Below are 26,730 nucleotides of genomic sequence, written 5' to 3' on the forward strand. Positions count from 1 at the left end.
GTCAGGAAATCGATACTGAATCGAATCGCCATGATAGGTGTGATTTACACCCCTACTAAGCATACTAATGCTATCACTAGTATCAGCATTGGTGAAGCTGTTTATTTACACCATTATCTCAGTAGAGAAGGCTTCATGCTTCCACAGCTTTAGCTCCCACATCAGTGAACCACATAGTTCATGTTGTATTCTGAGCAGTACTCATGCCGTATCCCTTCTTGTGTCTATTATTTTTTTCCTTTCTGCATGTTTTAAATTGAATGTTAAGAAACTTAAAAATATATCTTTAATTTCAATTTTGAAATATGCAGCATATATATGCATCCTCTGCGATGGACTGGCAACCTGTCCAGGGTGTACCCCGCCTCTCGCCCATTGACTGCTGGAGATAGGCACCAGCACCACTCGCGACCCCAATTGGGACAAGCGTGTAAGATAATGGATGGATGGATATATGCATCCTCAGTATTATAGCAGCTGAGGAATCAACAGAGCTAAAATGACTGTCCACTGCTGCTACATGCTTATCAAAGAGGGTTGAATGCTACAAGTCAGTGACTCCATGTTTTCTGCAAAGTTTTTTTATAGATTAGAAAATAAACCAATTCATGCAATAAACTGACTTTAATGCATTCTTTCATGATAAGAATTTAGGTTCCAATAACCTACTTCACACTATATTTGTCTTTCTGATTGTAATTATGTAAAGCATCTTCAGAGGATACCTTCTGTGAACTATTGCCATATAAACAGAAAAATTATTAATATTTTATAAATCACTTTGATGGTCCCTGCTGGCTGATTGCCTCTCCGATCCTTCTGCTTCTTTTCCTGATGTCATTTGGTGGGGCTAAATAAGCCCCGTTTACATTATACACCCATCGAATGCATCCGTTTGTCTGACGTGGTGGCATTATTTCACTCATTGTTGCAGAAGAAACTGATGCAGAGGTGCAGGTAAAGGGTGTTTAAACAGCCTGGCAGGACAGTTCTTAGGAGGCTTAGAGCTGCAGGACGAGTTGGCACTTACTCATGCTGCTAGCTACAGTATGTAGGCTGCTGCTCTCAGTCAGCAGAAGAGCTGAACACGCTGCAAGGGCACGGTTTCACAGCTTAGCACACCTTTTTCAGCTTAATATAGGATGACGCAGGTTGACATGATTATGAACTCCAGATCATAAATCTTACTTCAGTTATCCTGTCAGAACAGATGTGCATTTACTTTAATCTACAGCCAGATGTTAAAGTCAGAATGATATAACAGAAGTTTTCAAGTTCAAAATTGATGACTTCACAAGACTATTAGTCTTCCTGGGGCTGCAGTTATCAATTATTTTAGTGAACAATAAATCTATCAATTATTTTTTGATTAAACGATTAGTAAATTAAATATTTTTTCACATTTTTTATTGTAAATTACAAAACATTCAAAAAACATCCATTCATACACATTTAATTATATAAATACATATGAATAAAAAAATGTAGCTTTAATCAATAAAATCTTTTAGGTTTACACATGTTTTATGTTTATATCTGTTTAAGACAGATTCTTTTATTTTTTTACTTTATGTTAACTTACCCTGATTCTGACTACAAAGCAGTGCTGGGCTGAGTGTCAGGATCAGAGCAAAAAGCTGCGGTGCCAGGTACATACCACTACAGAATTTGTCTCCACTGCTTTACTCACTAATTATTTACTTTTGTTAACAGAAACAAAGTGGCTTGGTACTCTGCTCTCCAGCTGGTGGGTTTCATCGTCTATCACAGACATAATACAATAAGCAATGACTAAAGTAATGCGGACCAATCACAGAGTAAGGAGGTGAGCCCACAATGCCACAGGGCTTTTTTTGCAAATTAAAATTTCAAAACTGACTGTAGTAAGGGCTTTTTCTTAAAAATCAAAAACAAAGAAAAGTTGTTGCACTCATCTGTATTTATCTGATCCTATTCCCAATGTTGGACTAAGCAGACTGGTCGTTTTTAACGAAGTATGCCACATTTTTTAATAACATTAGAGATTATTTTATTTCAGGATACACACCTTCAGCAGGTTCTTATCTGTTGGTATCAGCAACTTCTTCTTCCAGTAGAGGACTCGGTTTAAAATCAGGAATAAAAAAAAAAAAAAAAAAAAAAAAAAAAAGACAGATTTTGGTAGATTTTAAATGTTGGTCCTAGTTCAAGTCGATTCTCTGTGCTCAACCTCATAGGAATAAAAGGACAAACCCTTTTATTCCTAAATGTTCTATTGGCTTCAAAATATATAAAACCTAATTTCTACATTTCAAATTTACAATCCAAAACCTGCTCAGATTGTAAATTGGGTATTAATACCAAATAAAAAATAAATAGTCAAAAATTGGAAGGAGATAGAGGCTATGGAAAGTTACATCAGTGCATATATTTTGTTTTTTAGTATCTTGGACATCTGTTCTATTTTGAAATGTTTAACAATTTGACTGACCAAACAATTAAAGGATTTTCTATCACACAATATGGATTAAAAAAAAATCATTTACAGTATCTTTTTCAGTAAATATTTAGGTTATATTATCTTTATTTGAAACTAAAATTAAAACCAACCCTTTCATTTGGCATAAATAATAATGATAAAAAGATATAATTTTAAAAAGAGTTTCGTATTTTTAATTAGTAATACAGTAGCTGTTCCGACGCTTTGAGCGTTTAGAAATCAAATGCCCCAAAAATAAATAACGAAAAGACCCTTTTCTTAATTTTCTGCATACTTTGATGTCTTCTGCCAGTTTGTCAGCAGATTGTCTGTCAATAAATCAGCAACCAAAACTGACAGTGAGTTTTAAAAGTTTTGATTTGGAAAATCAAACAATTAATATGTTTATTAAAGAATTCAGATGTTCAGATAGATATCAAAATAAAATAAAGTCAGGAGTCTCAAACATACCCAGACAAACAATGATCTTTTTCCATACCTATTCAAATATGAAAAATTGTAAAAACCAAATTCTATACTTTGAGACCAAGTAGAAGTCAATGTTAAACCTCCCAGAGAGATCTGAACAGGAATAATCAAAAAGGTTCAACTGAACCTTTGACAAGAGTGAGCTGTAAATATCAGCCAAAAAAAAAAAGCTGAACAACTTGAGGCTCAAAGTCTTTGGCTTGCAAATTCCTAACATTTTTCAATCTGCTTGAGCTACCTAGATTCACAGGGGGACACCAAACGGTAGAGCTGGGATTTCATGTTGAACGTAAATTGTTTTGTTGTTCATCACTATCTCATACTGAAGAAATGCATCAGGGAAAGGTACAGAATGTGCCTTTGAGAACAGTTTGAACTGATGACCCAGACATGGCCTGATACGCCACAGAGCTTTGTTGTTGCCTGCAGACTTTTCAGTCAAATAGAGGCTCTTAGGTCAAGAAAGAAGGGGGAGCAACAAGTCAGAGAAGCTAGAAATGAGGGGTGGGGACTGCTTTTCCCTTCTTCTGCTCTAGTGAAAGGCCATTTCACTGCCTGCTGCTGCCATAACAACCAGCTACAGACCAGTGGAGGCGGAGGGGTGCGTCACCAAGTTTCTTTGGCTGCAGGACACCAGGCACTGGGGGGGGCATGGGAAGTCTAAAACACTGAGGGTGAAAAAGGGGGAAGATGATGGAAACGATTTCCCCCTCAGATGACCATAAAAGTGGCTGTTTGTTACTTTTACCATCATAGATTGTAAAGAGGCATTCTATTAAGCAATGACTGACTGAGGACAGAAAGGCATGTGCTATTCTTAAACAGAGATGGCTGAATGCTCTAAAGCTGCACAATGTTTCAATTAGAGCCTGGAAATACATTAAGATGATATAACATTAAAGCTTTAACATAAAGCAGGATGTGAGGCAGAACATTTTCTTATCCTATAAGCTGGGGTGAAGGGAAGCAATACGAGTGCAAAATGATGAATTCCACTTCTACACACACCTATCTGGTAATTATATCATAATTCTGCAGAGCAAATAAGAACCAAGTGTCAGACCATACATTCAACCAGCAGAGAGCTTCAAAGCTGGGAATATGCTGTGGTACGATAAACATGGTAGCAACATTCAGGGACACAGTTACAATGCAGCTATCTGCAAATTACAGGACTTTATGTTCTACTGTCTACCAGCAGGAAAGAGGATCAAAGAATTTTGATTACTGGGATTTACCAGACAGGTAGCTCAAACATTTTTGCTTTTATCAGAGGTTAAAATCTGTAGATAAGAGTCGACTGGTCCAAACAGGGATCTGGGAGCCAAAACCAAAGGAAAATAAGGAAACAAAAAAAAACAAAAAACAATTTTCAATTTAAAGGGCTTTTCTATTCTCATCTTAATTACTGAAAATACTTGATTTGAACAGAAAATGTATTGATAAATTAAGGTTTTAACAGCAGCTTCATCTCAGTAAGATGAGAATAAATATATATCACTCAGTTCATTGTAATAGAGAAACTTCATAACGCTCTTAAGGCTGAACCCTTGTTGCACATCTTTAAATCACACTTTTTCCTTCCACTCAACTTTCTATTAGTATACTTAATAGATGTATTCTGAACAACAAGCTTGTTTATCAGCAAATTTTTATGGATTACCATCCTTGTTGAGTCAGTTGTCTTTTTGAAGTCTTTTTAGGTAAATTTCATTTAGTTCTATGAGAAACCGCATTTTGGATTTTCATTAGCTCTAAGCTAAAAATCATGAACATTAACAGAACCTGCATCGTACAGCGTGTAATAAATGCACAAATTGTATTTTTTTTGTAAAACAGAAATAACTAAACTTTTCAGGATTATTCTGGTTTGCTGAGATGCAGTACTATATAGGGACTAAATATTTGTTTACAGGTATAAAATGAGGGTAGCAGCAGGAGTCTTAGGGAAGCCAACTGGCAGATGAGTCAAATGACCCTGCATGTTCTCATGCAAACAAATAATTGATTTACGTTTGACAATAAAGGTTTTAGTTAGATTAAAGTCAACTCAAAATGATTAACTGCTCGTGTCCACTAAGGCTACGTTCACAATGCAGGCCTTGATGCTCAATTCCGATTTTTTTTTTTTTGCAAAAATGTTTTCATATTTCCAAATATATGCGTCTTGTATGTGATCTCCTGTAAGAACTGCAGTCATACAACGCAAGTGTCCCGCATGCGCAGTAGAGGACGCAATGACGTCACAGGCCAGCATGCTCCATGTTTACAGAAGTAAACATGGATGGTAGTGCCGGCGCAAATCTAGCGGTCTTTTCCAACCATAAAAACTCAATCTTTTCAATATGGTCAAACATAAATACTGCTCTCCGCATCATCATCTGCCATAATTGTTGTTTTTCTTGCCCCTTCTGCATAGCAAGACGCAGAATAGTGACCTTTGTCGGGTATTAATGACGTTCAGGTCGGATGAATGCGACCTGGCTGTTCAGACACAGGTCGCATTTGACAAGATCATATCGGATTAAGGACCACATAGCCAAGTGGCCTGGGTCGGATTGGAAAAAAATTGGATCTGTGTTTTTCAGACCGCCATGAAAAGATCAGATCCAGGTTTTGGCCGCATAACCTGTCGGATTTGGGCCACTTCAGGCTGCAATGTGAACGTAGCCTTAGATGGAAAATCTTTCAGGGTTGTAATATGGCCACCAGCCAGTAGAGGACAATTCCCCTTAAGCTTAGTCAGGCGATGATAGTTGTAAGAAAAACAATCATGACTGAGGCATTCCAGAAACGCATATTTAATGTTGCAATTTGAGTCATTTGTTTGGTAAGACTTACAAAATACATTTGCTGTGGTTCTGTTTTGAAAATATAAATATTGGATGAGCTCCTTACGTTATCATTAAACAGTGCCCATTCAGCGGTGCTGCATGTCTATTTCCCTCTTAAAAGGGTGTACATATGATGCAAAAGACCATGTAAAACATGCCGTTTTCTTTAAACAAATTTACGTAGGTCTATGTTTAACTAAACCAACAAAATCTCATTCAAAGCATACAAAGAGGAAAGTCAGGGAGCCTGTTTGAGTAAATTGTGACTGGTCGAAGCAATCAGCTGGTTTTCCTTGGACAGAAAAATTTGAACCATCTTGAATTGTCTCTGTAAAGTGCCTAGAGATGACATATGTTAATTGTCACGATATAAACAAACTGAATTGTTACTCAATGCTTAATTAGCCTATTCATATTTTTTGCCTTCAGTTACAAGTAATTTTAGTATATTTTAAGCAAATATATTAAATATCACAAATTAATATTTACAGAATCCTATATTAGGTCAAACTTACATACATTTATAAAAATAAAATATAAAACTGGGTGAAGCTTTATCGATTATGAACCATTTGCATATGTTATGCTGTAAGAAAGTCACATCTAGCCGTCAATAACCTGATGTCACCACAATGAACCCTTTATGATGTGTCACTTCTCCAATGCACTGAAATCAGGTTAATGGCTTGTTAACACATCTCAGCAGATTTAGGTGTTTCTGGGCTCTGATATATTACACAAAAACAGACATTATAACTTCCTTTTTGAGTCATTGTCCCTATATAGTACCAATGAGCATTTTTAACATACATGTAAGAAAAAAAACTGCAGATATTCACCCAAAATAAAAGTTTTTGATGTACTTTTGGTGTATTTGTACAAGCTGACATTTGTTTTCTGTTCTATATGTTGGTTAACAGTTGTGCAACCAAGGAACTCTAAAGACAATTAGTTACAGCAGAATCTTTAGAAGTACAGTGGAGGATGTTTTTCCGGGTGATTCATCAAAATAAGTGGTCCTCCTAATTTGTCAATCATTCTGGTGATACGTTTACATAAGAACGTCCTATTGCTTGTCCCCATTTTCACTAACCAGTGGTGAGTCTGACAGTGGAAAAATTGCAAATCTTTTGGAAAGTAAGCTTGTGGGAACAATGCAAACAGCAACTTTTAAACAGAGCGGGCACAAGGAGAAATGTGCTTGTGCCCGCCCTTGCACGCATTAAATAAGCGTTCCCTCTCGGGAGCGGGTACAGGATTGTGCATGTGCATTATCTTTTTTTTTGTGGAGAGGGCGGGTCTTTTCAAAAATTCGCAAAAATCCTCCAGTATACCTTTAAGGGTTCCAGAACAAATCAAGTAAAATACAAATGCAAGCCGCACTTTTCAGATTCTTAGAAATTGAAACCATGCCAAAAATGTTTTCTTATAGTTCATTATGAAGCTTATGTTGGTTTAGCAGACAAAACAAATCAAATAAAATAGACTGAGGTGAGTGTTTAGGAGGTTTAAATATTGAAAAAGTTGTAGGAAATGGTAAAAAAAATATCTAACCAAAATGTAATGCACAGTTTACAGGACAACGGCCAGGGCGGAGCTAGATGGGGGGCCAGGGGTGGCCATGGCCACCCTTAGCCAATCATTGGCCACCCCTGTGGCCACCCCTACCATTTCTTCCCTCTAATACAGACAGTGGCAGTGGAATGTTCTAACTTAACATTTTAATTCTTCATATATTAACAATTATTAAAAAAAAAAAAACCTTTGGTTAATTATGCTCATGAACATACTAACATTAAAGATGATAAATACAGAATTCATGCTCTTTTCACAACTACATTTTGTCTTAAGGGGTGAAGAGAAAACTGTCTATTCAAGTCACCTCTGAGTCTTCAGTGAAATTAGAGATATAACTACCTTAATAATAATCCATTTCATTTAGACATAAGTACATGTAATTACTAATTTTATGCAGAACAATTACTGATAAAAGCATTGTTAGTAATAACAATGAATAAGATGTTAACACCAGAACTCAAAGATGAAATAATTTTGTCCCCTACACCTTTAATTTACACAACATGGATGTTTAAATATATGTGTCTATTTGTTAGGAAAGTATAGTCAGTCTTTATTTAGAAAATATAGTTTTGCTTGTTCATTTTGCTGTTGGAACAGAGTAAATTGACCCTGAAGTTCTGGCACCTATTTGCTTTCGGCCCCCCCTCAGTGTACATTGGTTATTGCCTGGCCACCCTTATTAAAATGTTCTGGCTACGCCTCTGGACAAGGGGCCCAGAAAGCTTTGCATCCTGCAAGTTTGAATGCAGAGAAGTGAGGCAGTGCTGGTGCAAAATCACAGAATCGACTTCTGCACACACCTGCTAAGAAAATTGGGCACAACTGTCCACGAAAAAAAGAAGAAGAAGAAGAAAAGAAAACGTTCTTTAGCCAGAAATTTACTCACATTGGGTTGAATTTAAAATTGCATCTGTAACATCCACTGCCATTCAGGGTCTCAGTTACAGCGGTAACCTGAACAGCTGAGCTCAAAGCAGGCGGTAAAACAAAAGAGGGAGGACGTTTAAAACGCCGCATAGTCTACAAAAAAAAGAAAAGAAAATGACATCGGGTATTTTCTTAATTTGAAAGCAGCGGTCCGCACTGAAGCCATGTCTAACCTGCCCGTTCAATTTCTACCAGTCATCCTCTGGACGGCAGGAGAAAACCAGGCCTGTAGCTATATTGAGCACCACCCTGCAGCCCAATTTCAGACCCCATTTAAATGCGACATGTGCAGCCATGGTGCGGAGGGAACACCACACAAGAGCGAGGCAAACCAAAAAACAAAAACAAAGGAGCCCTAATTAACTGGAGGGTTTATTTTTTTCCTCACTGGATGCTTACCTGGAGGTGCTCCTGGAATCGTATCGGTAATATCTGAGCCATTTCTGGGTAATTTTATGAGCCCGGAGAGTCCGTGAAGAAGGAGAGGGGACGGGGGGGAATAACCAAAGGAAAAGAGCTAACCGGCTTCTGTTTTTGTGCCCCCAGAAAAACCAAAACGATGGGCGGTAGAGTGGATCCTGGGTGGTATCAAGTGAATCCAGTAACTGCTCCCATTCAGGAGCCCCCCCTCCTCCTCAACACCAGCGCTGAATCAAAATACCCGCTCCTCCGCTTAGAAAAATAGTCCACACTACCTAGTAACTGAACCAAACCAGCTCAGTTTGGACCCATTTAAGTTTACAGACTTGACCCAAAAACCATTACCGACTCATTATAAGTCATGACTTAGCATTTTTTTGCGTATTTCTCTTCCATATAACTGGATTCATCCCGTTTAATGTGTAGCTCGTATCCTTCCGCCAAGACCCCTTCCCCCTTCCCATTTCACCAACTTTAAATTTAACAATTCTGTTTTTAGTGGCAGTTGTAAAGTTATAATTGAATATCTTTCTGTGTTTTGAAAGAGATTGCTAAACCTTTTCATGATTTCATATTTTGTGAGTTTACAAAAATTAACTAAAATATATTTATGTTATACACCAACACAAAATGGTCCATTATGAAGGAATAGTTTATTTATTTAAACAATATATTAAATAAGTGGTATGTCTGTCTAATTTTTATACTCCTAAATGACATCCCGTGCAAACTATAGTCTTAAAAAGTTACCTAATTGATATAGAAATCAAATTGCTTTTAGTTTGTGAACATCAGTAAACAAGCAGCATCATGGAGACCAGCAAAGTTCACAGGGTCATTGGAAGAATCAGAATGTACACTATGTTTATTGATAGGTACGTTTAACACACTGGGAAATTTGACTTGGTGTGGCTTGCATTTTAATTAAAAAAGACAAGAAAAAATGTAAATAAGTGATTTTTTTAGGGTTAATGGTCTCCAAGGCAGAGTTTACACACTGTTCATGAGAGAAACATCAGAGGGAAATAACTGTTTTAATGGGATGAGGTTTTAGTCAGGAACCTCTTTTCAGAAAGAAGAAGAAGATGGTTTTATTTACACGCCTTAAGATCTTGGAGGCATACAGTTCCTGCAGTCTTGAAAGCTTGCAGCCAATCACCCTCTCAGCAGGATGGATGATGCGCTGCAGCCTGGTCTTATCCTTCAGTGCCTGCAGCATGATGGAGGTGGGGAGGATGGATTCCATGGTCCTGAAGTCTGCATCGATGGTTCGCCCGCCAACTTTGGATAGACTCATCACCATTCAAGATTTGTCAAATTATGTAATTTAAAAAGAAACCCCAGTCATGGCAGCAAGCTAGTTAGAGATGCCCCTCATACAGGGACACCTCACTCCCACAAGCTGCTATGGGTCCAGCAAAGCATATGCCTTGAAAATCAAATCCACAACCAAATCTCAAAGGCACATTGGCAAGCCGGAGCAAAGCCTATGCAGCAGAGAAAACCAGGTCTTTGCCGGCTAGAGGCAAGAGGCACCAAAGGAGGGCGCCGTTTGTATGTGTTAAGATTTTAAAGCTTCTACCTTTTCTATGTTTGATCATGACTCAGTTATTTTTAGTATACATTGTTTTTTCAAACCATCCTACAGTTGTTCCTCGTAGATTGAATGTTTTATGCATTTTCTGTCCAGCCCTTATATCTGACCATTGTTTAGAGAAATGGTTGTGTTCATCAAATCCATTTTAAATGGCAGATTTTACTCTGAAGGATAAAAATTAAATTGTTCGTGACAGAATCTTTTCATTTTATGTGCACAAAACTGGCAAAATATTTTTTTTTACCAACTCTTCTAGAAAAACATATATCTTGTTTCATTTTAATCTTTGATATAAAAAGAAAGTAGGCTGCAGTGGGTAGCACTGCTGCCTTGCAGCAAGAAGGTCCGGGGACTTTCTGCATGGAGTTTGCATGTTCTCCCTGAACATGCATGGGTTCTTTCCGGGTACTCTGGTCTCTTCACACAGTCCAAAATCCAGAGCTGTTAGGTTAATTGGCCTCTCTAAATTCTCCTTAGGTGTGAGTGTGTGAATGGTTGTTTGTCTCTGTGTTGCCCTGTGATGGACTGGCTATCTGTCCAGGCTGTATCCTGCCTCTCGCCCCTAGACAGCTGCAGATAGGCACCCCTTGTGACCCCACTTTGGATAGTGTGTCAGAAAATGGATGGATGGATAAAAAGAAAGTAAGAAACTGAAATTGTTTTAAGCAAAGAACAAACCTATGGCAAAAAAAAAAGGAAATAAAATTGTGTAAACATAACATAGCTGTAACAAGATTAAGCCTGGCCCACGATCCAATAGAGTATAGTTAACTTTGAATAGTTAACATTTTTAAATGATAATCTTTCCAAAAATTCTTCAGTTACAATACAGCTTATAAATAAAGAAAAAATGTGAAAATATCTTTATTTTTTGGCCTCTACAGACCTAAAAGTCAACTTTACTGGGGTTGAGTTACCGGTAAATTATCTGTAACTTAATAAAACTCTGCTGCAGTTTACTGAATTGTGGTTTAGGTTCATATTATTATTAGATCTCTGTGAAGCTCTTGTACAAGACACCACACACCCGCATGCCAATGCATAAATGACTCCAGGAAGTAATTCTGTTCTCTTTTGCACATCTTATTCATGCAAATTTCACTGCTAAATCAGCACAGGTTTTTGCATGTTATACAGCACGCTCTGCACAAACAAAGCAATATGTAAAAGAAAAATGGATTAAAAGCTTGCAAAGTCTGATTTTCATCTAAAGATACAATTAATTCAATCTTAGCACGTTTGTAGATGACAGGAGAGGTGTGAGACTGAAAATATTTTTGTTTAAGCACAAAAAAGTAAATACCACACATTTGTTGTTCTACCGTCTGATACTCCAGGTTACAGATTCATGGTTTGAACCCAAAGGAGATTTTTTTTCACCATGAGAGGAAGCAGGTTGAGCCACCAGCTTCTACAGTTCCATCCAGGAGACCAGCTACACTCACTAGGATACATCAGTAGCAAAGCTTGGAAAACGGAGAAAAAAAACACAAAAATATCTTATCATAGTGTTTGTAGTGTTTACACCCATCAACAGTAGTAAAATATGAACAAACTTGAACAAAATAGAAAGAAATGGAAAGAACACAAGTTAAATTTCATTGTTTTCATAAAAAAAAGTCCCAGTTTTTGCCTTATTTCAGATTCCAACAAAGCATGTCATTAGTGTAGTTTCAAAGTCGCACTGGCTGTGTTAGGTTTGCTGTGTGCTTGGCCTGGCTCTTGCTGTCAATCAGAAGTATTTGGTTATTCTTATGATAAGATATCATCTCATCCAGACTGCTAAACACCTACGAGAAAGGGGAAGAAAAGGACAAGCAATGAATTCAAAATGCTGGAGTTCAATTACAACAGCTTAGCTTTTTATATTTAACTTAAAATATTGTCATATTGTCAAAAACCTCAACGTGTTTTAGTGGGATTTTACATGAGGAAAACACATTTAAAGGGGAGAGGAATGAGCTGTTGTCTTCAAATACTTTTTCAAATAAAAATGTAAGCGATATGCCATGCATTGGCATTCATCCCCCTTTAGTCAGTAAGTTGTAGAATCAGATTGTGCATCCAGAGGATTCTTCTCTCTCGGACACCAACATCTCATCTTTTTCTGTATTCATCAAACATCTCACTTTTTCTTCAGCCTCACCTCTTCATTCTTCTTGCCCTCCTTTCCAAGTGCGTATCCCTGTGATTCTTCGATAAAACGGATGGGAATGTTGTAGACCTTCTGCTGGTAGAGAACAGCGAGGGTGTACGGCTGTTGAGGGCGTTTGTCAGAGCTGTAGCGAATGAGGAAGGCACCATCCTAAAAAAGATTAAAAATGCTTTCAAGAAAGAAAATAGAGTCGTGTAAAAAACGTTCTTAAAGTAATTTCTGGAATTGGAAAACAAACTCAAAACCCCTGAGTTCATCATAAGAGAATTAGGGCTGGCTGTAATATATCACCATTTTTATAACTGTTCCAGTTTTACTTGTTTTCAGGCTTGAAGTTCACCACAGGTAAAATCATTTCATACTTTAAAGTCAAGAAATATGATAAGAAAAGTTCAGTACTTATATTCATTCTTTCAAGCCAAATGCTGTTTCTTTTCATCACATACGGGCAAAAAATAGGCTTATAGTCACTTCCACAAATCTCCCATTTTCTAAATAGATGGATGCTTTGGGAAACCAGAAACGCTCACTTCATCTTTGTTTTTTGTGCCACCATCAAATGGCCACAACCAAGTCATTCAACACATCCGCACCTCCTAATAAGGCCTTTTTTTGCTGAGGAAAACTACTGAACTGTTACTCTTGCTACATTATCATTCAGATGTTATATATTTCCATTTCAAAGAGGTGTGGCTTCAAATGATCTGCTGTGTCTAAAATGCATTTTTAAAAAGTGTAATGCATTTATAGCAGACCTAAACTGTAAGTGAAACTATGCAGCTCTTTTGTTTTTCAACAGAGGAAGTGATCACTTTGGGCTTACCTTCCTGACTCTGTTTAAGAGGCTCTCAGCTGTCTGTCTGTTGCAGTCTCCAGCAAACCATTCCTTATCCTGGGGTGTATGGAATGCACAAAGCAAGTCAAAAGCTGTACACTTAATATTCATTTAAGACCAAGTCTCATATATCTTTCCCCACTTCACAGCTTTATTTCTCTGAACAAGATAGATGTCCACATTCTGGGCCGTTCTACTATGGTTCACATCAAAAGCACAGAATGACTCTTTATAATAGGACATATTAAAGGACTGGATGTTCAATACTTATGCAGGTGGTGGGTAAATATTTTAACCTCCTCCTTTGTTCTCCATAAGTAGCGTTTATTTATAGTTCTTTCAGGCTTCAATTTGTTTTTTAATTTTTTCTGTTATAAAAAAGTCTTAATGTTTTTGTTTACAAAAAACATTTCCTGCAAACTTTTGTGCTTTTGTTGCATAAACGCCTTTGGTTTCATCTTTACAATGAAATCCCAATAAAATATGTTAAGGCTTGTGGGTATAATATAAAGAAATGTGATAAAATGGAGAACCAGCTATATGATTACAACCCAGTCTCATATAGCCGGTTGTCCATTTTATCACATTTCTTTATATTATACCCACAAGCCTTAACATATTTTATTGGGATTTCATTGTAAAGATGAATATTACCATCGCAGTACTCTTTTTTTCCAATTTTTATTAACTAAAAACTAAAAAGTGCAGGACTAATATTACAATTTCCGGTATCATAAAGTAAAATACCGAAATGCATATATTACTAGAAATGATAGTTGTCATATTATTTAAAACAACGTTTTTAAGACAGTTGTTGCATCAATATTGCAGAACAACAGATGATACAAAAGAGAATCTGAAGCAGAAAATGAGCCTCTCAGATTCATAATCGAACATGTATGCATACTGACTTAAATTGAGTTTAGATACAAATCTGACTTTATTTTTGCAAATGAAGCCTCAGAGCTTCCAGTAGAATTTTTTTTTTTAATAAAGATTGACACATTACCTCATTCCCAGACAGTTTTGTCAGTCTGCTGCCACCTAAAAACAGGTTTAATAATGCGAAAATGTTAAATATGTAAGCATTGCTCAAAACGATCCAAAATTAGAATCCCACCCACACCAATGAAACCAGAGACAAGAAGATCTGAACTCACCCCCAGGTTTGTAGTCTCCCATTGGAGAGAAAGAAGGTCTGTAAAGAAGATTTTGACAGATTAGTTTAGTTTTATTCATGCATAAACTAAATAAAAGGTTAACCAGAGAAATAAAGTGGAAATGAAGGCAATTCCTCCACTTTAAATAGCCTATATTGAAAGTTCTCTTACATAGGTTTGGGTGGTACCAGATCTGGAGGCAAACAGGGATTTGAAGCACGGGTTCGCAGCGCTTTCTGACTGGGAAGACTGGCACGTCTGTCTTCAGCTGTAAAACACACAGGTGAAATATTATTGCTTCTTTATCGCTCCAGTTTGGTTGTTTTCACTAGTTAATATGCAACTCACAGGTCTTCAAGTCGTGAATAGCAGGAAATGATGGTTGCTAAAAGAGAAGATGATGTCACCATTTATTGAATCAGAATATTGAAGGATTATTCTTTGTTCAGTAGCTATTTTACTTGTGTTACTATTTTAGGACAGTGTTCAGTATTCAAACAAGAAAAGTATTGTACACTTACAGTCACAGCTCTTGGTACTGGTGGTTTCATCCTGTAGGTAGAGTGAAAATGATATTTAGTTTTAAGTATTTAGTATTTAGATTTAAGATTAAGGGTTTCTGCACTGTTCCCAGATTCCTCTTTTTTTGAGATTTCCAAAGGATTTCTGTCCTACTTGCACACAAAATATGAAGTAACAGACATTTACCTAGCTGAATTTTCTTTCCTAATACCCCACCAGACACGCACAACCACCCCTAAACCTCACTCTAGAAACAGGAGTAAAGAACTTCACAGACTTGAATGGAAAGCATGATTACATGGGCTTTGGAGGAGGAAGCTTTGGTGATGAAATCCCTCTGATTGGGGCAGGAGGGCAGGCTGAAGAATAGGAGAAAAGAAACGGTCATTATCTTTTTACTAACAGGTTTTCTGTTACTAAATGTGAGTAAGAAATATTCTGGGTGCTATAATAGGGTCAAACATTGCTGTGATGCCACATACATGCTTCTGGCTCCAAATACACGTCATCACTATCTTCCTGAAAAAAAAGTCATGAACAGTTTCATATTTCTATTTTCTTTTCTTTTAGTTTTGGTTAAATACATTTTTGTATGCTTTAGTGGTTATTCAGCCCTGTGTGGATGATAATCAGTGTAATGTGGACTATTGCATATGAAGCAGCAGATGGGGAAAAATTAGAACAGCCACTGAAAGTCCATCTGTTTTCCTAACATTTGTATGCATGAATATTTAATGTCAGTTTAACAATAGATGAAGAGTAAAATACCCCAACCAAACGGTTTGAACTGAAAATTGACTCAAACTTTATAGGAGGAATAAAGTGAGTCAGCCTGAATTGATTCCCTATTGAAATTATTATGTTTATACATTGATTTATCACATCAAGAGTGCAAATTCTAAAGTAAGTTCTCATCTTTTAAAGTGAAAGTGAACAGCATGGTAAGATCTAAACAACTGTCTAGGATACCTTCATATGTTTGCATGAGTGACATGTTTTAAATTATGAGTATAAGCTCACCTCTTCCACATTTGGATCCAGATAAACATCTAAAAGAAAAAAATGGAAACACTGCCAGTGATAAAGTGGCCATTTTAATTTACATATCTGGTACAAAAGTTAAAACTAAGCATGATATTTTAGTTAGTAGTTTAAAACATAATCTGAAATATGAGTCTTGCAGGTTTGCCTGGTTACAAAAAAAAAAAAAAAACAAAGCTATACAAGTTTGTACTATATTTCTTTGTGTCTTATACAGCAAGCAAGGGCATGGCACAATCTTGCTTTATTTCTTTTTACTTTAAAATCTGGGCCCATCCAAGATGTGTTATTTAGTAAAAGTCCCTGACAACAGTTTGTTGTCCTACGTGCAATTGAATAAAGCTAAAATAAAAAATATGACTGATAAAAAGGTCAAATAATCTATTGCTCCTTACATTTTCCATTTTACGAGGTTTCTTTCTTTTTAAAGACTTTTTATTTAGTTTTCATTCAGTTTTCAAAATTGACTATATCAACAAACACAAAGAACAGATCCAATTCAAGAGGATTTTAATTTTGTGTATATTTTAGGTATGGAAAAAATTACACTCTAGTATTTTGTTAATGTTTATCTGAAATGGCAAACTTAAATCTTAACTGTTCTTGAACTGTAATCATGGACCACCTAAATTTCCTCCAAGGGCCACAAATGGCCACACTTTGGAGACTTCCACTCTGAAAATAAATCAATGTTCTCAATTACTACCAATAAGATCCTCTAGTTTAAAATAAATTTGTAAAAATTGTAACACAACAGAAAAAAAAAGATTACAGTCTTTGGCAAAATTAGTAAAAATGTATTTGCTCCCAAAAAAATTCCTGCTTTTTTCCCACTTCTCATCAAATTTAAATGTATCAAATTTTCAAGTACCATTTAAGATCAAAGATAAACTAAGAGGCAATATTTTTTCCCCTCATATTAATCTCATTTGTTAAGGCAATAAACTAAGTGATTCTGGTCCAATGTGAAAATTACGACTGCCTGTGCCTCCCCTTGCTGTATCATGACATAACTTACTGCCGAATAAAATCTATGAAGTAACAAAGCTAAAATATCTAAACAGGCAGCCTAACAAATAATTGTTGGGTAAACAATATTATGAACTAATCTAAAAACAACAGGGAACAAAAGACAATACTCCCAAGAGTTGATATCCTATTAAAATGAATCCAAAAATATACTGACACCTCATCCTGCAGGTAAATAGGACCCCAAAACGTACATTTGAATAACTCTACACCTAATCTGCCTTAGTTAAAATATGTATTTATGATTCAACAACAAGAAGGATATTGGACAAAAAATGGGATCTATGAGAAAAATCCAAGGACAAAAATCACTGCTGACCATAAAGAAACAAAAAGAAAAACAAACCTTAAGGATCTGTAAGATAAAAAAATCTCTTAAGGGACGTAAAAAAGGAGGAAGTTTTCAAAGATATGTGTTTTACTACATCTGCTGTAAACTCCAAGAGCATGATACTGACAGGTGATTTTAGTTTGGAGGTTTGGGACTTTGGGAATTTGCTCAGTGTTTGCAGCAGGACAGTGATACAATGATGAACTGCAGGCGTATTAAAGCCGCTCTGCAGGAACAGTGGACTGAGATTTCTCCACAGTGATAGGAAAAAAGTCACTGTCAGATACTACATACTGTTGTTGGCAATATTGGCAATATTTGTTCATATCTGAATCCCCACATTTAGCCTTTCAGTATGCAGCAAATTTGACAAAAACCAATTAAGGAGCAAACACCTATTCACGGCACAATAAATCATTTGGATAAAAACGGGATCCTTGTCTAATTAATGCTTATGAAATGGTTTAGAGATTTAATTAAACTGCAATATTAGATATTTATATATTTTACTCAAATGAAGCAAAACAAGAGGATTTAATATTAATAATTATTCTTGTTAGACAGAAGTACTTAGGCTTTTTTTTACAAGAGCAGCTTTTTTTATACCTCATATTTTTATGAAATAAATAAATATTTTTAGGTTTGAGTTCAAAGTTTTCAATGGTAAATATATATGTATTTGTTAAAACAATGGAAGTCTCGTCTATTCTTGCTTATATGGATATTTAAAAATGTTCTGAAGCTCCCAATTTGTAACCTGAGAGGTACTTCAGAAGGGGGTGCTGTCTACTTTGTTTAAGGGCTGCTTGATTGTTCTCCTTTATTTTACCAAAGGAAAATATGTTGCTTAACGGAATATTACACTAAACATGTCAGCTTTGGGTTTATCTGTTCATCTTCTCTAAATACCACTTAAAACACAGACGGGAGGAAACCTTTAACGCTGGTATGAAAGTTCATTAAAATATTCATATAAGGTTTCATTCAATGATTTTGACCTATGACTGTAGTATTATTGTATTATTTCACCTTCCTCAGGTAAAGGAGCTGGCGCGGGAGCAGGGCGGGCTGGAGGATCAGGCATCTTTCTCCTTCCAGGCTTCTCATTTCTGTCTATTTCTGGAGCTGGAGGGACAAAACATGTATTTAACTTTAAGAAAAAAGTTGAGCACTAAATAAAAAACAATGAAAACAACTTACGTTTTCCTGCGCTTTGTGGTATCTGAATAGAAAAGGTGAGAACATTTAAGCACAGCTAAAAGGAATATCTTGGGAAAGGTTCAGAGACAAAAAGACATATTTTCAAGACTGTTTTTACCGAGGATTTGGACGGTCTGGGAGGAGGGGGGACTTCATTGCGAGATGTCCTTTCTGAAAAACAACAACAATATATATATATACAATATACTTCAAAGTACTTTAAAGCCATTTCAAGTGGCAGAAAAGTGTGGAAAGTACGGTTCAGGCTGAATCAAACATACATGAACATAATACGTTTTAGTCATATGTTTGACTGTGTCATTCTAATATAGTGATTTAATCTTAACCACCATTATGACCCCTGACGTCTTTCAGTTTTCAGACATTTCCATATTCATTAGTAACATAATTAAATGGCCAAATGTAATGGTGATAATGTTTGCATGAGGATCAGCAGTTCCATTTTGGTCTCATCTCATCAGAACACCATCTTCCACTGGTTCTACTGATTCTTTAGAATTTGGATTAAACAAGCGTTATTTCTGAAAAACAGAAAATAAATGTTCTTAAGATAAGAATCTTAAGGCATATCATTATATTCTAAGGTCTTGGCTGCAAAGTACCTCCCACTTTTGTTTTTTTCTGTTTTATAAAATATGTTTCAGATATTATTTTGTTTGTGTCATCACCATAAGTCACCTTTAAAATATCTTTATTTTGTATTTGTTTGTTCTTATTTTTTTTTTTACGTTTTTTTCCCGTTATCTGTAATTATTAGTAGACTTCAATGCTGATTAATGTTAAATATCACCTTTTATTATTTTTTTTTCCCTTTATATGTACTCCTTTTATGAACCTAAATATATACATTTACTTTTAGCCTAAATTAAGAAAGTGTGCCTAATTCCATTTAAAATTTGATTTTTGTATTAATAATACTGTTACTTTATTATCTTAGCAGTACTGAAGAAACATATTGTAAGCATATTGATTTAAAACAAATAAAATGACAGAGCACTGCAAAAACTATCGCAAAATGTAAATCACTCATCAAAACATTTTTGCTTGAAAACGTTTTTTCTTAACTATTTGGTTAAAAGGAATAAAACCCTGAGCACTACAATAAATATGTTTCTATGAATATTACTGACAAATTAGAAACATCATTATGAAAAGGTTCTTCTCGCTTCTGTTTTCCTTTTCATTGAACTCATTGATATATTTTAGCCTCCCTTTTTCTAACCTTCCATCTTTGTTTTTCAGTTCTCAGCACTTTCTCTTTCAGCTGTCTGCCACCAGGTATTTGTTCTCTCCACTTACATGGATATTCCCTGTTTCTTCTGCTTTCCTCCCGCTAGCTGCTTGCCCATCCACAAATTCCTAAAATACATAAAGTCAAAGTTGAGAGTAATGACTTGCCTCTGACCCAAGTACACTGAGTTGTTGGACTTGAACTTCGAGCATTTCCAATGATGTAAGCCAAATGAGTGTGACATTATAGTGATGAAAGGCATACCCCATCCCTCCCCAAGGTTGAACAATACGCTGATGAGTAGCTAATCAGTAAAGTAAAGTAACCGGTAGCTGGTTTCGGTTACTGGTTTACTGGTATTCGTATTTTCCCCTTTGTTAGAAGATTATTTTTGTGTTACATTTTAGCTTCCTATGTGTTTAATTAGTAACTTTCTCTTAGTTTCCCTGCTTCTCTTCTGCCTCTGCTGTTCCACATTACCCACTGATTAACTCACCTATATGATGTCATTCTCCATTCTCCCCTCAGTATTAAGTTTACTGCTATTGATTGCTCTGTGTTGGATCATCCATTACCATCCATTTGTCTGCTTGCTCTTCGGTTGCTGTGGCTTCATGGCCTAATACTCTACCCATGCTTTATGTCCAGTTTCCATTTTGTTTTTCCTGTGAGTTTCTTTTGACATTATCACAAAATCCTCATCATGTTTGTCTCAAATTTCTCTCCTCCCTTTTGTTTGACTGCGAAACAACATGAGACAACAGGGACTGAATACAAATGCAAGCCAAACTTTTCAACTCGTAATGAAAGACATTAAAAGTGTACTTATGTCATTTTTCTTTTAATAAACAGTTATGCACTACTTTGTGTAGGCCAAGGGGGTAAAAACCAATAAGAAGCATTGATATTTACGCTTGTTATGTGAAATCGTGTCAACAAAAGGTTGGAGTGTAAGGGAGTGTAAACAATTTTCCATGTTGAGATTTTTACCTAAGTAAATGTTTTCCTGCACTTGTGTCTGTGGGACCTTGACAGGCTGACGCTCACAGGGAGGAACTTCATACATGTCCCCGTCTTCATCATCCTGCTCAGAGACAATCAGTGTCAGAGACTGAAATCTAAACTTTTTAACCTCATTGCTGGCTGGAGTGGAGTAAATCCATGTCATCTTGGCTCGCCAACCTCAAACCCATGGATAATCGAAAAACAAATCATCCTTCTTATAGAGTATTTAATCGTACAAGCTTTGCAGGATGCATGTTTTAAAATAAGAATATTAGCATTTATGCCGAGATGAATCATGGAATATTAGACTTACAAATTCATCTTGTGGCCATTGAAACCCTGCGTTGTTGTCTGAAACACATAAAGATCCCCAAGCATAAACACAGAAAAATGAAAAATTAAGTGTATATTTGTATTATTTGAATGTATATCTTACCTGTTCTCCTTGGAGGGGCTGGAGGTCCACTGTGTTTCAAAAGAGAGGAAAAAAAGAGACTCAACCTACACATGGTGCAGGAATGCATGATGAATCTAGAAGTGGTATGTTCCTTTGTACTTACCGGTTCTTCAGTTTTCCAAGAAAACTCTGAAAACACCAGAGATTAAGTAATTAATTACTATACAGTAAATTATCAATTTCTCTAAGGTTAAGCCTGGAGAAGTAGTTTACAAAGTTAGTTTTATTTATTTATCTGCTTCATTGACCAGCCTGCTGCTTTTTGAGCATGGTGTGCAATTGGTTATTATGGAACACAAACACATGAATAAGTTGCTTTTTGGTATGACCAGTGTGGTAGAGTATTAACATTCTTTATATATTTCAAAATTAAGTAGTTTTAACAGCTTCCAGGAACAAAAAAATTTTAATATATTTTTTGACGCCTAAAAGAAACGGAGCTCCACTCATGGCAATCCGTATCATACTTTATCATTGAAGTTTACTATACGGTGTATATTTCAATCATTTAGAATACAGAATTTCAGTCTAAGGATGTGCCACTTTAATATATTAGCCTGTGATCAGCCTCAGTAGACCTAAAAAAAACTGCTAAGACTGGAAAAACATGTTTTATTTCCATAAAACCCCCTACCTGTTCCAGTTCTGTGGACTTCTAGTTTTGTATATAATTGTTGTATTGTATATAATATAATTTTCCATCTTTATCTTGTATCAAGATCTTGTTGTTCACCCATGCTCTGTTTTGCAATTGTTCTGTTCATCCCTGTGCTTTTTACAGGTTTAGTTTCACCTTTCATGCTCCCTCTCAGTAGTTAGTTAAGGTGCATCTGAATAGTGCAAATCATTAAGGACATTAAGGTCAAAGCGGAAGTGAGACAGCCTTCAACATGATAAGTGCCATCCAAATAGTGCTGGCAGTGAGGAAGGAGGTAGGAAGAGGAAGCGGGATACTTCCTCTTAATAGTTCATTTAGCATGGAGACCTTTCAGAATTTCTTCTAGCTGCCTGGGACCTAAGTGGTTACCCACAGTCCCTTGCGTGACTAGATGGAAAGGGACAGCCCATTTGTCTTTTATTTGTGTCTACTCTATCCGACACATGCAAATATCCTCACCTTCATAGTTTTGGGTTTTTTAACAGAGAGTTTGAGCCATTCACTACATTTGTGTAACTTTTTTTTTTTTAGGTATTTTTTATAAGGCTCAATTTGAGAAACATCATCCATGTGTTTCTCAGTCCTGTAATAACATCCATAAGGCCATAAAGACTGTCCGAAATCAGCACAACAGTCGCTCCTTTCCTACCCATGATAGTGTTTTGATGACCCCACAAAAGATGACGGGACAGGTGGTATAAAATACAATTTCCTCTATTTAGATGGAGAATTAGACTCACCTAATGTTTGTCCCATATTCACTTTCCTCTGTCTTTATGTTCCCTACTTTAGACTGTTGTTTATCCTGTTTCCCTCAATGAGTCTTAGCAGTTTTTTTTCCCCAGACGATGGTCCCTTCCATTAAATCCCTTCCAGACATATTTCTGCCTCTAGTCCTTTGGGAAAAAAAGCACACATCATCATAGTTTCCATGTTGGCCAGCTGGAATAAAAAAGCGTGACTCTAAATCTTTCTTATAAAGATTATAAACTAGATATTTTCGTTAACCATATAAAAAGACAACTATTTTTTAACCATTCATATTTAACCTAACTACACTTTACCAGATTTACATCCATTAGGATTACTGGAATGATGACAGAGAGGTAATTTTATATTTTACTTTTTTTTTTTTACTTTTTTGAAAATAAGAAGAAAGATTGGAGTTCTTCCCCAAATCTCTCTCAATACTATTTTTTGGCCCATTTTCTCTTGACAGAACTGGTGGAACTAAAGAAGGCAGCCCTGCTCTCTTAAACCTGTTCAGCAGACAAACTTTTTATAGGACTGAGATAAGAACCCTTCGTTGATCCAGGGAAACGTTTTGAAGGTGTATTAGGTGACTGATATTTAGGATCTCTGTCAATACAGTAATTTTTGCTCAGGGTTAACATTTTTGACAGATATCTATGTTTTAATCCAATAAGATACTGTGTAACTTTCCAGATTTTATCTATATTGTGAAGTTCACCAGTCCTTCCTTTAGTAACGCTCTATTTTATTTCCAACAAATTACGAAGCTTTCTCCAACACTACAGATCTTTTTCCCTGGGTACATTTGCAAACTTTAATCTTGTTTTTGTATATATGTATTTATATAAATATATATACATATATGTGTGTAAAAATATATATATATAAAAAAAACTCTTCCTCACCCATTGCGGGTGGCCTTCCCCCCCTTTTTTCCTCCAAGCTTGGGTCCTCTACCAGAGGCCTGGGAGCTTAAGGGTTCTGTGCAGTATCTTTGCTGTTCCTAGAACTGCACTGTTCTGGACCGAGATGTCTGATGTATTTCCCGGGATCTGCTGTAACCACTTTTCATATTTAGGGGGTCACTGCCCAAGTGCCCCAATGACCACGGGTACCACTGCATGGAGTTTGCATATTCTACCTGAGCATGTGTGGGTTCTCTCCAGGTACTCCGGCTTCTTCCCACAGTTCAAAAACATGACTGTTTGGTTAACTGGCTTCTCTAAATTCTCCCTAGATTTTAGTGTGTGCATGAATGGTTGTTTGTCCTGTTTTTCTCTGTGTTGCCCTGTGACGGACTGGTGACCTGTCCAGGGTGTACCCCGCCTCTCGCTTGTAGACAGCTTGACCCATTCTTCTTTTTTTGCTTAACTTTGCAAATAATCAATAACATGAATGTGACATCTTCAGGCATATGGTACATTCATAATTGTCTTCCTAAATCTGATTTTGTCTCAGGTGCTGCTGTAAAATACATTAAGTGGGGCGCTTCTCTTTATCTAAGTTGCTGTTAATGATCAGAAGCTTTAAACAATGACATCATTATTGGCTACCAAAGTGTTGAAAGGGATGGGGACCTCCTTTTAGAAAATATCAGATATTAAAGAGCCCATGCTTTTATAGAAATTTTGAGCACTAGCTTTCCTTCTGTTTACTAATTGCATGTCCTTGTTATATGGTATCTGTCACTTTTAATTAGATTAGCGTGAGAAGCAGATTAACTACACACCTCATGTGAAATAAGGAAGTGGAATATTCTCCCACAGGCGGCCACAGGGGAAGTGTTGTGCAGAGTAAATGATTACGGACAAATGGAAAGGTGGAGATGAACAAATGGTTTTCAGCGTGAGTCACAGGTCATTCTCAACATGTCAGAAAACAGTCGCCTTTCTGTCAAATGAGCAGCAGGTGGGCTATTGAAAGAGAACTATATCACCCTTCTGCTATTTAACATAATTTTCCTCATGTTTAAATAGAGTCTCATGGTTTATGTCAGCTGTTTTATTACAATGGTGCCTCTCTATTATGCAGTGTTTTAAGTGTAAAGTATAACAAGTATAGGTGGCTCAAAGAGCACAGTGCTGTAGGAAGAAAATAAAAAAAAATCTAGCTATGAAATTAAATCTGATGCAAACAAGGGTGAGACACATAATTTAAATGCTTCACCGTTCACACAATAGAAATAGTGTTTCTGTATTATCACAAGTGTAATACCAGCGGAAGTCCTCATCGGCACTCCCTTTTTCAAGCTGTTTTTAATAAAGAACGGGTAGTGCAAGGTTACATGTGAGTTAAACCCCTTCAAAAATATCCCTTTTACTTTAGTTGAAAAACGTGGGCTTTATCACGTGAATTGGTCAAGCTGTGAATAAGACAAATTTGACTTCCTCCTAAACTGTAAAAGAAAATTGAGAAACATAATCTTTTGTGCAATTAAGGTTCAATATTTTTTCCTATCAAACAATATAGTATTTCCACTTTGCAAAAACCACTCCCTTCATGGTTTACTGTACAAGAGGCTGAAAGTCATCGTGAGGAAGCGATATGTTTGGAAAGAAAAAACAAATAAAGACAGCAGTAGTACATGATGAGACGTAAATGTTTGATCTGTTTTAGTGATCATAATTTATCATTTACATCATGTTGAAATCAAATTAAAGATTAAAATCCTGCTATTGAGTTATGAAAAACTGTTTCACAGTGAGGAAATGAGGCTTTTTGTCACACCAAACAGACTGAATCACTCTAAAGTTGCCTGTAACACATTCAAACACATGGGTTCTTACTATCATCACATTATTTCATTATGTTGCTCTTTAAAAGAAATTCTAACTGACAGCAATTGCACAAAAAGTCAACCGAGGTCTGTGAGAACACCTGCTCACTTCCCTTTTATTCCATCAAGCATTAACGAAGCATTGAAAAAATTAGACCAAAAGAAAAAAGCCTTTACTTTACCATGGTTATGGTGTGGGCTCAGACCTCACAGCTCAAGTCATGAGGAGAGCTCTTTGTTTCAGTCCCTCTGGATGCAAATGGTTTCAAAGATTGAAAATGTGTGATATAGGCTACTGAGAGCGGGCAGCAGCTCTCTCTGCCTCTATTTGCATTTCCTACCTGTCAGCAGACAGAGAAGCAGAGAGACTCACCTGCAGTCACATCTCCCTCCCCTAAAATATCTGCAACTGAGCAGAAACACGGCTCCGCGTTTAACCACTCAACCCCCTTGGTCAAAAAGCAAGTGCCTATCTGATGCTGCAGTATTTATGTGTATATAACTGAACCCAGAAGTTGCATTTAGTAGATCATCTACACTATGCTGTGTTTTCAGTTCCTTGTTATCATTATGAGTCTCTTAGCTTCTATTTCAGTTTTTTTTCCCACTAGTTTACATCAAGATATAGGAACAAATTGAGTGCTTGAGACAATAATCCAGTAATAAAGTGGCAAAAGGTCCATTTAAAACTGATAATGAAGTCCCTTGCTAAATCTATTCCTTTTGGGTTGGTCCAGGTTTTATGTAACAACTATAAACATCTATCCTCTTAGATATAGGCTATCCTTCTTAAAGAGGCTGTGAACTGAAATGAAAAGGACACATCATTTTTTAACATACATTTATACATAAAAAGCTGAGAGTTATCTGTATTCAACCCTTTCTAAAACATTACTTACCCCCGTTTCTCTGCCATCGCTCCAGCTGTTCTACATCTGCCGTGTCTCTATCATATTTAGAAGTCTAGACAATGAAATATGTGATTACTCCTTCTGGCAAAAAAGCATAAGCTCAGGAAAATATGGCATATAACACGTGACAATCATATCTAAGTCTTACCCAAGGCTATTGGTTTGGTTTAAATTTGGACTGTGACTGAGGGATTTACTCATTGATCTAAACCAGGCCTGCACAAAGTCGGTCCTCAAGGGCCGCTGTCCGGCAGGTTTTAGATTTCCATTGATAGCTGACTAACAGGCTTTTGCTGAACTGTGTGGTTGGAAAATGTAGATTTCTCTTATTTCATATAT

At 36.4% G+C, this 26,730-nt stretch overlaps 2 protein-coding genes across 5 annotated transcripts in view; both read right to left on the reverse strand.

Annotated features, from left to right (window-relative positions):
• Positions 1–8,928, reverse strand: part of cltcl1 (clathrin, heavy chain-like 1) — a 44,091-nt gene extending 35,163 nt beyond the window's left edge. For 3 of the 4 annotated variants that reach the window (XM_015382591.1, XM_015382592.1, XM_015382590.1), the window contains exon 1: positions 8,689–8,928. In XM_015382591.1, the coding sequence (XP_015238077.1) occupies positions 8,689–8,730 (42 nt within the window). In that variant the 5' untranslated portion in view covers positions 8,731–8,928. The remainder of the gene's footprint in view (positions 1–8,688) is intronic. The other variant, XM_015382593.1, reaches the window with a different exon arrangement.
• A 2,134-nt stretch (positions 8,929–11,062) lies between these two features.
• LOC107089664 (B-cell linker protein-like) lies at positions 11,063–25,851 on the reverse strand. The gene is made up of 19 exons (XM_015382570.1): positions 25,663–25,851; positions 21,397–21,422; positions 21,273–21,301; positions 21,150–21,187; positions 20,822–20,915; positions 18,698–18,750; positions 18,580–18,601; positions 18,409–18,504; positions 15,999–16,027; positions 15,461–15,497; positions 15,277–15,337; positions 14,978–15,008; positions 14,805–14,841; positions 14,628–14,724; positions 14,457–14,494; positions 14,306–14,340; positions 13,285–13,353; positions 12,453–12,611; positions 11,063–12,096 (listed from the first exon to the last, which is right to left on the reverse strand). The coding sequence occupies exons 1-19, from the start codon at positions 25,663–25,665 to the stop codon at positions 11,980–11,982; spliced, it is 1,071 nt and encodes a 356-aa protein (XP_015238056.1). The 5' UTR covers positions 25,666–25,851; the 3' UTR covers positions 11,063–11,979.
• Positions 25,852–26,730: the final 879 nt, after the last annotated feature.

This window comes from Cyprinodon variegatus, unplaced genomic scaffold, assembly GCF_000732505.1.
Source record: "Cyprinodon variegatus isolate N-32 unplaced genomic scaffold, C_variegatus-1.0 Scaffold260, whole genome shotgun sequence".
NCBI lineage: Eukaryota > Metazoa > Chordata > Actinopteri > Cyprinodontiformes > Cyprinodontidae > Cyprinodon > Cyprinodon variegatus.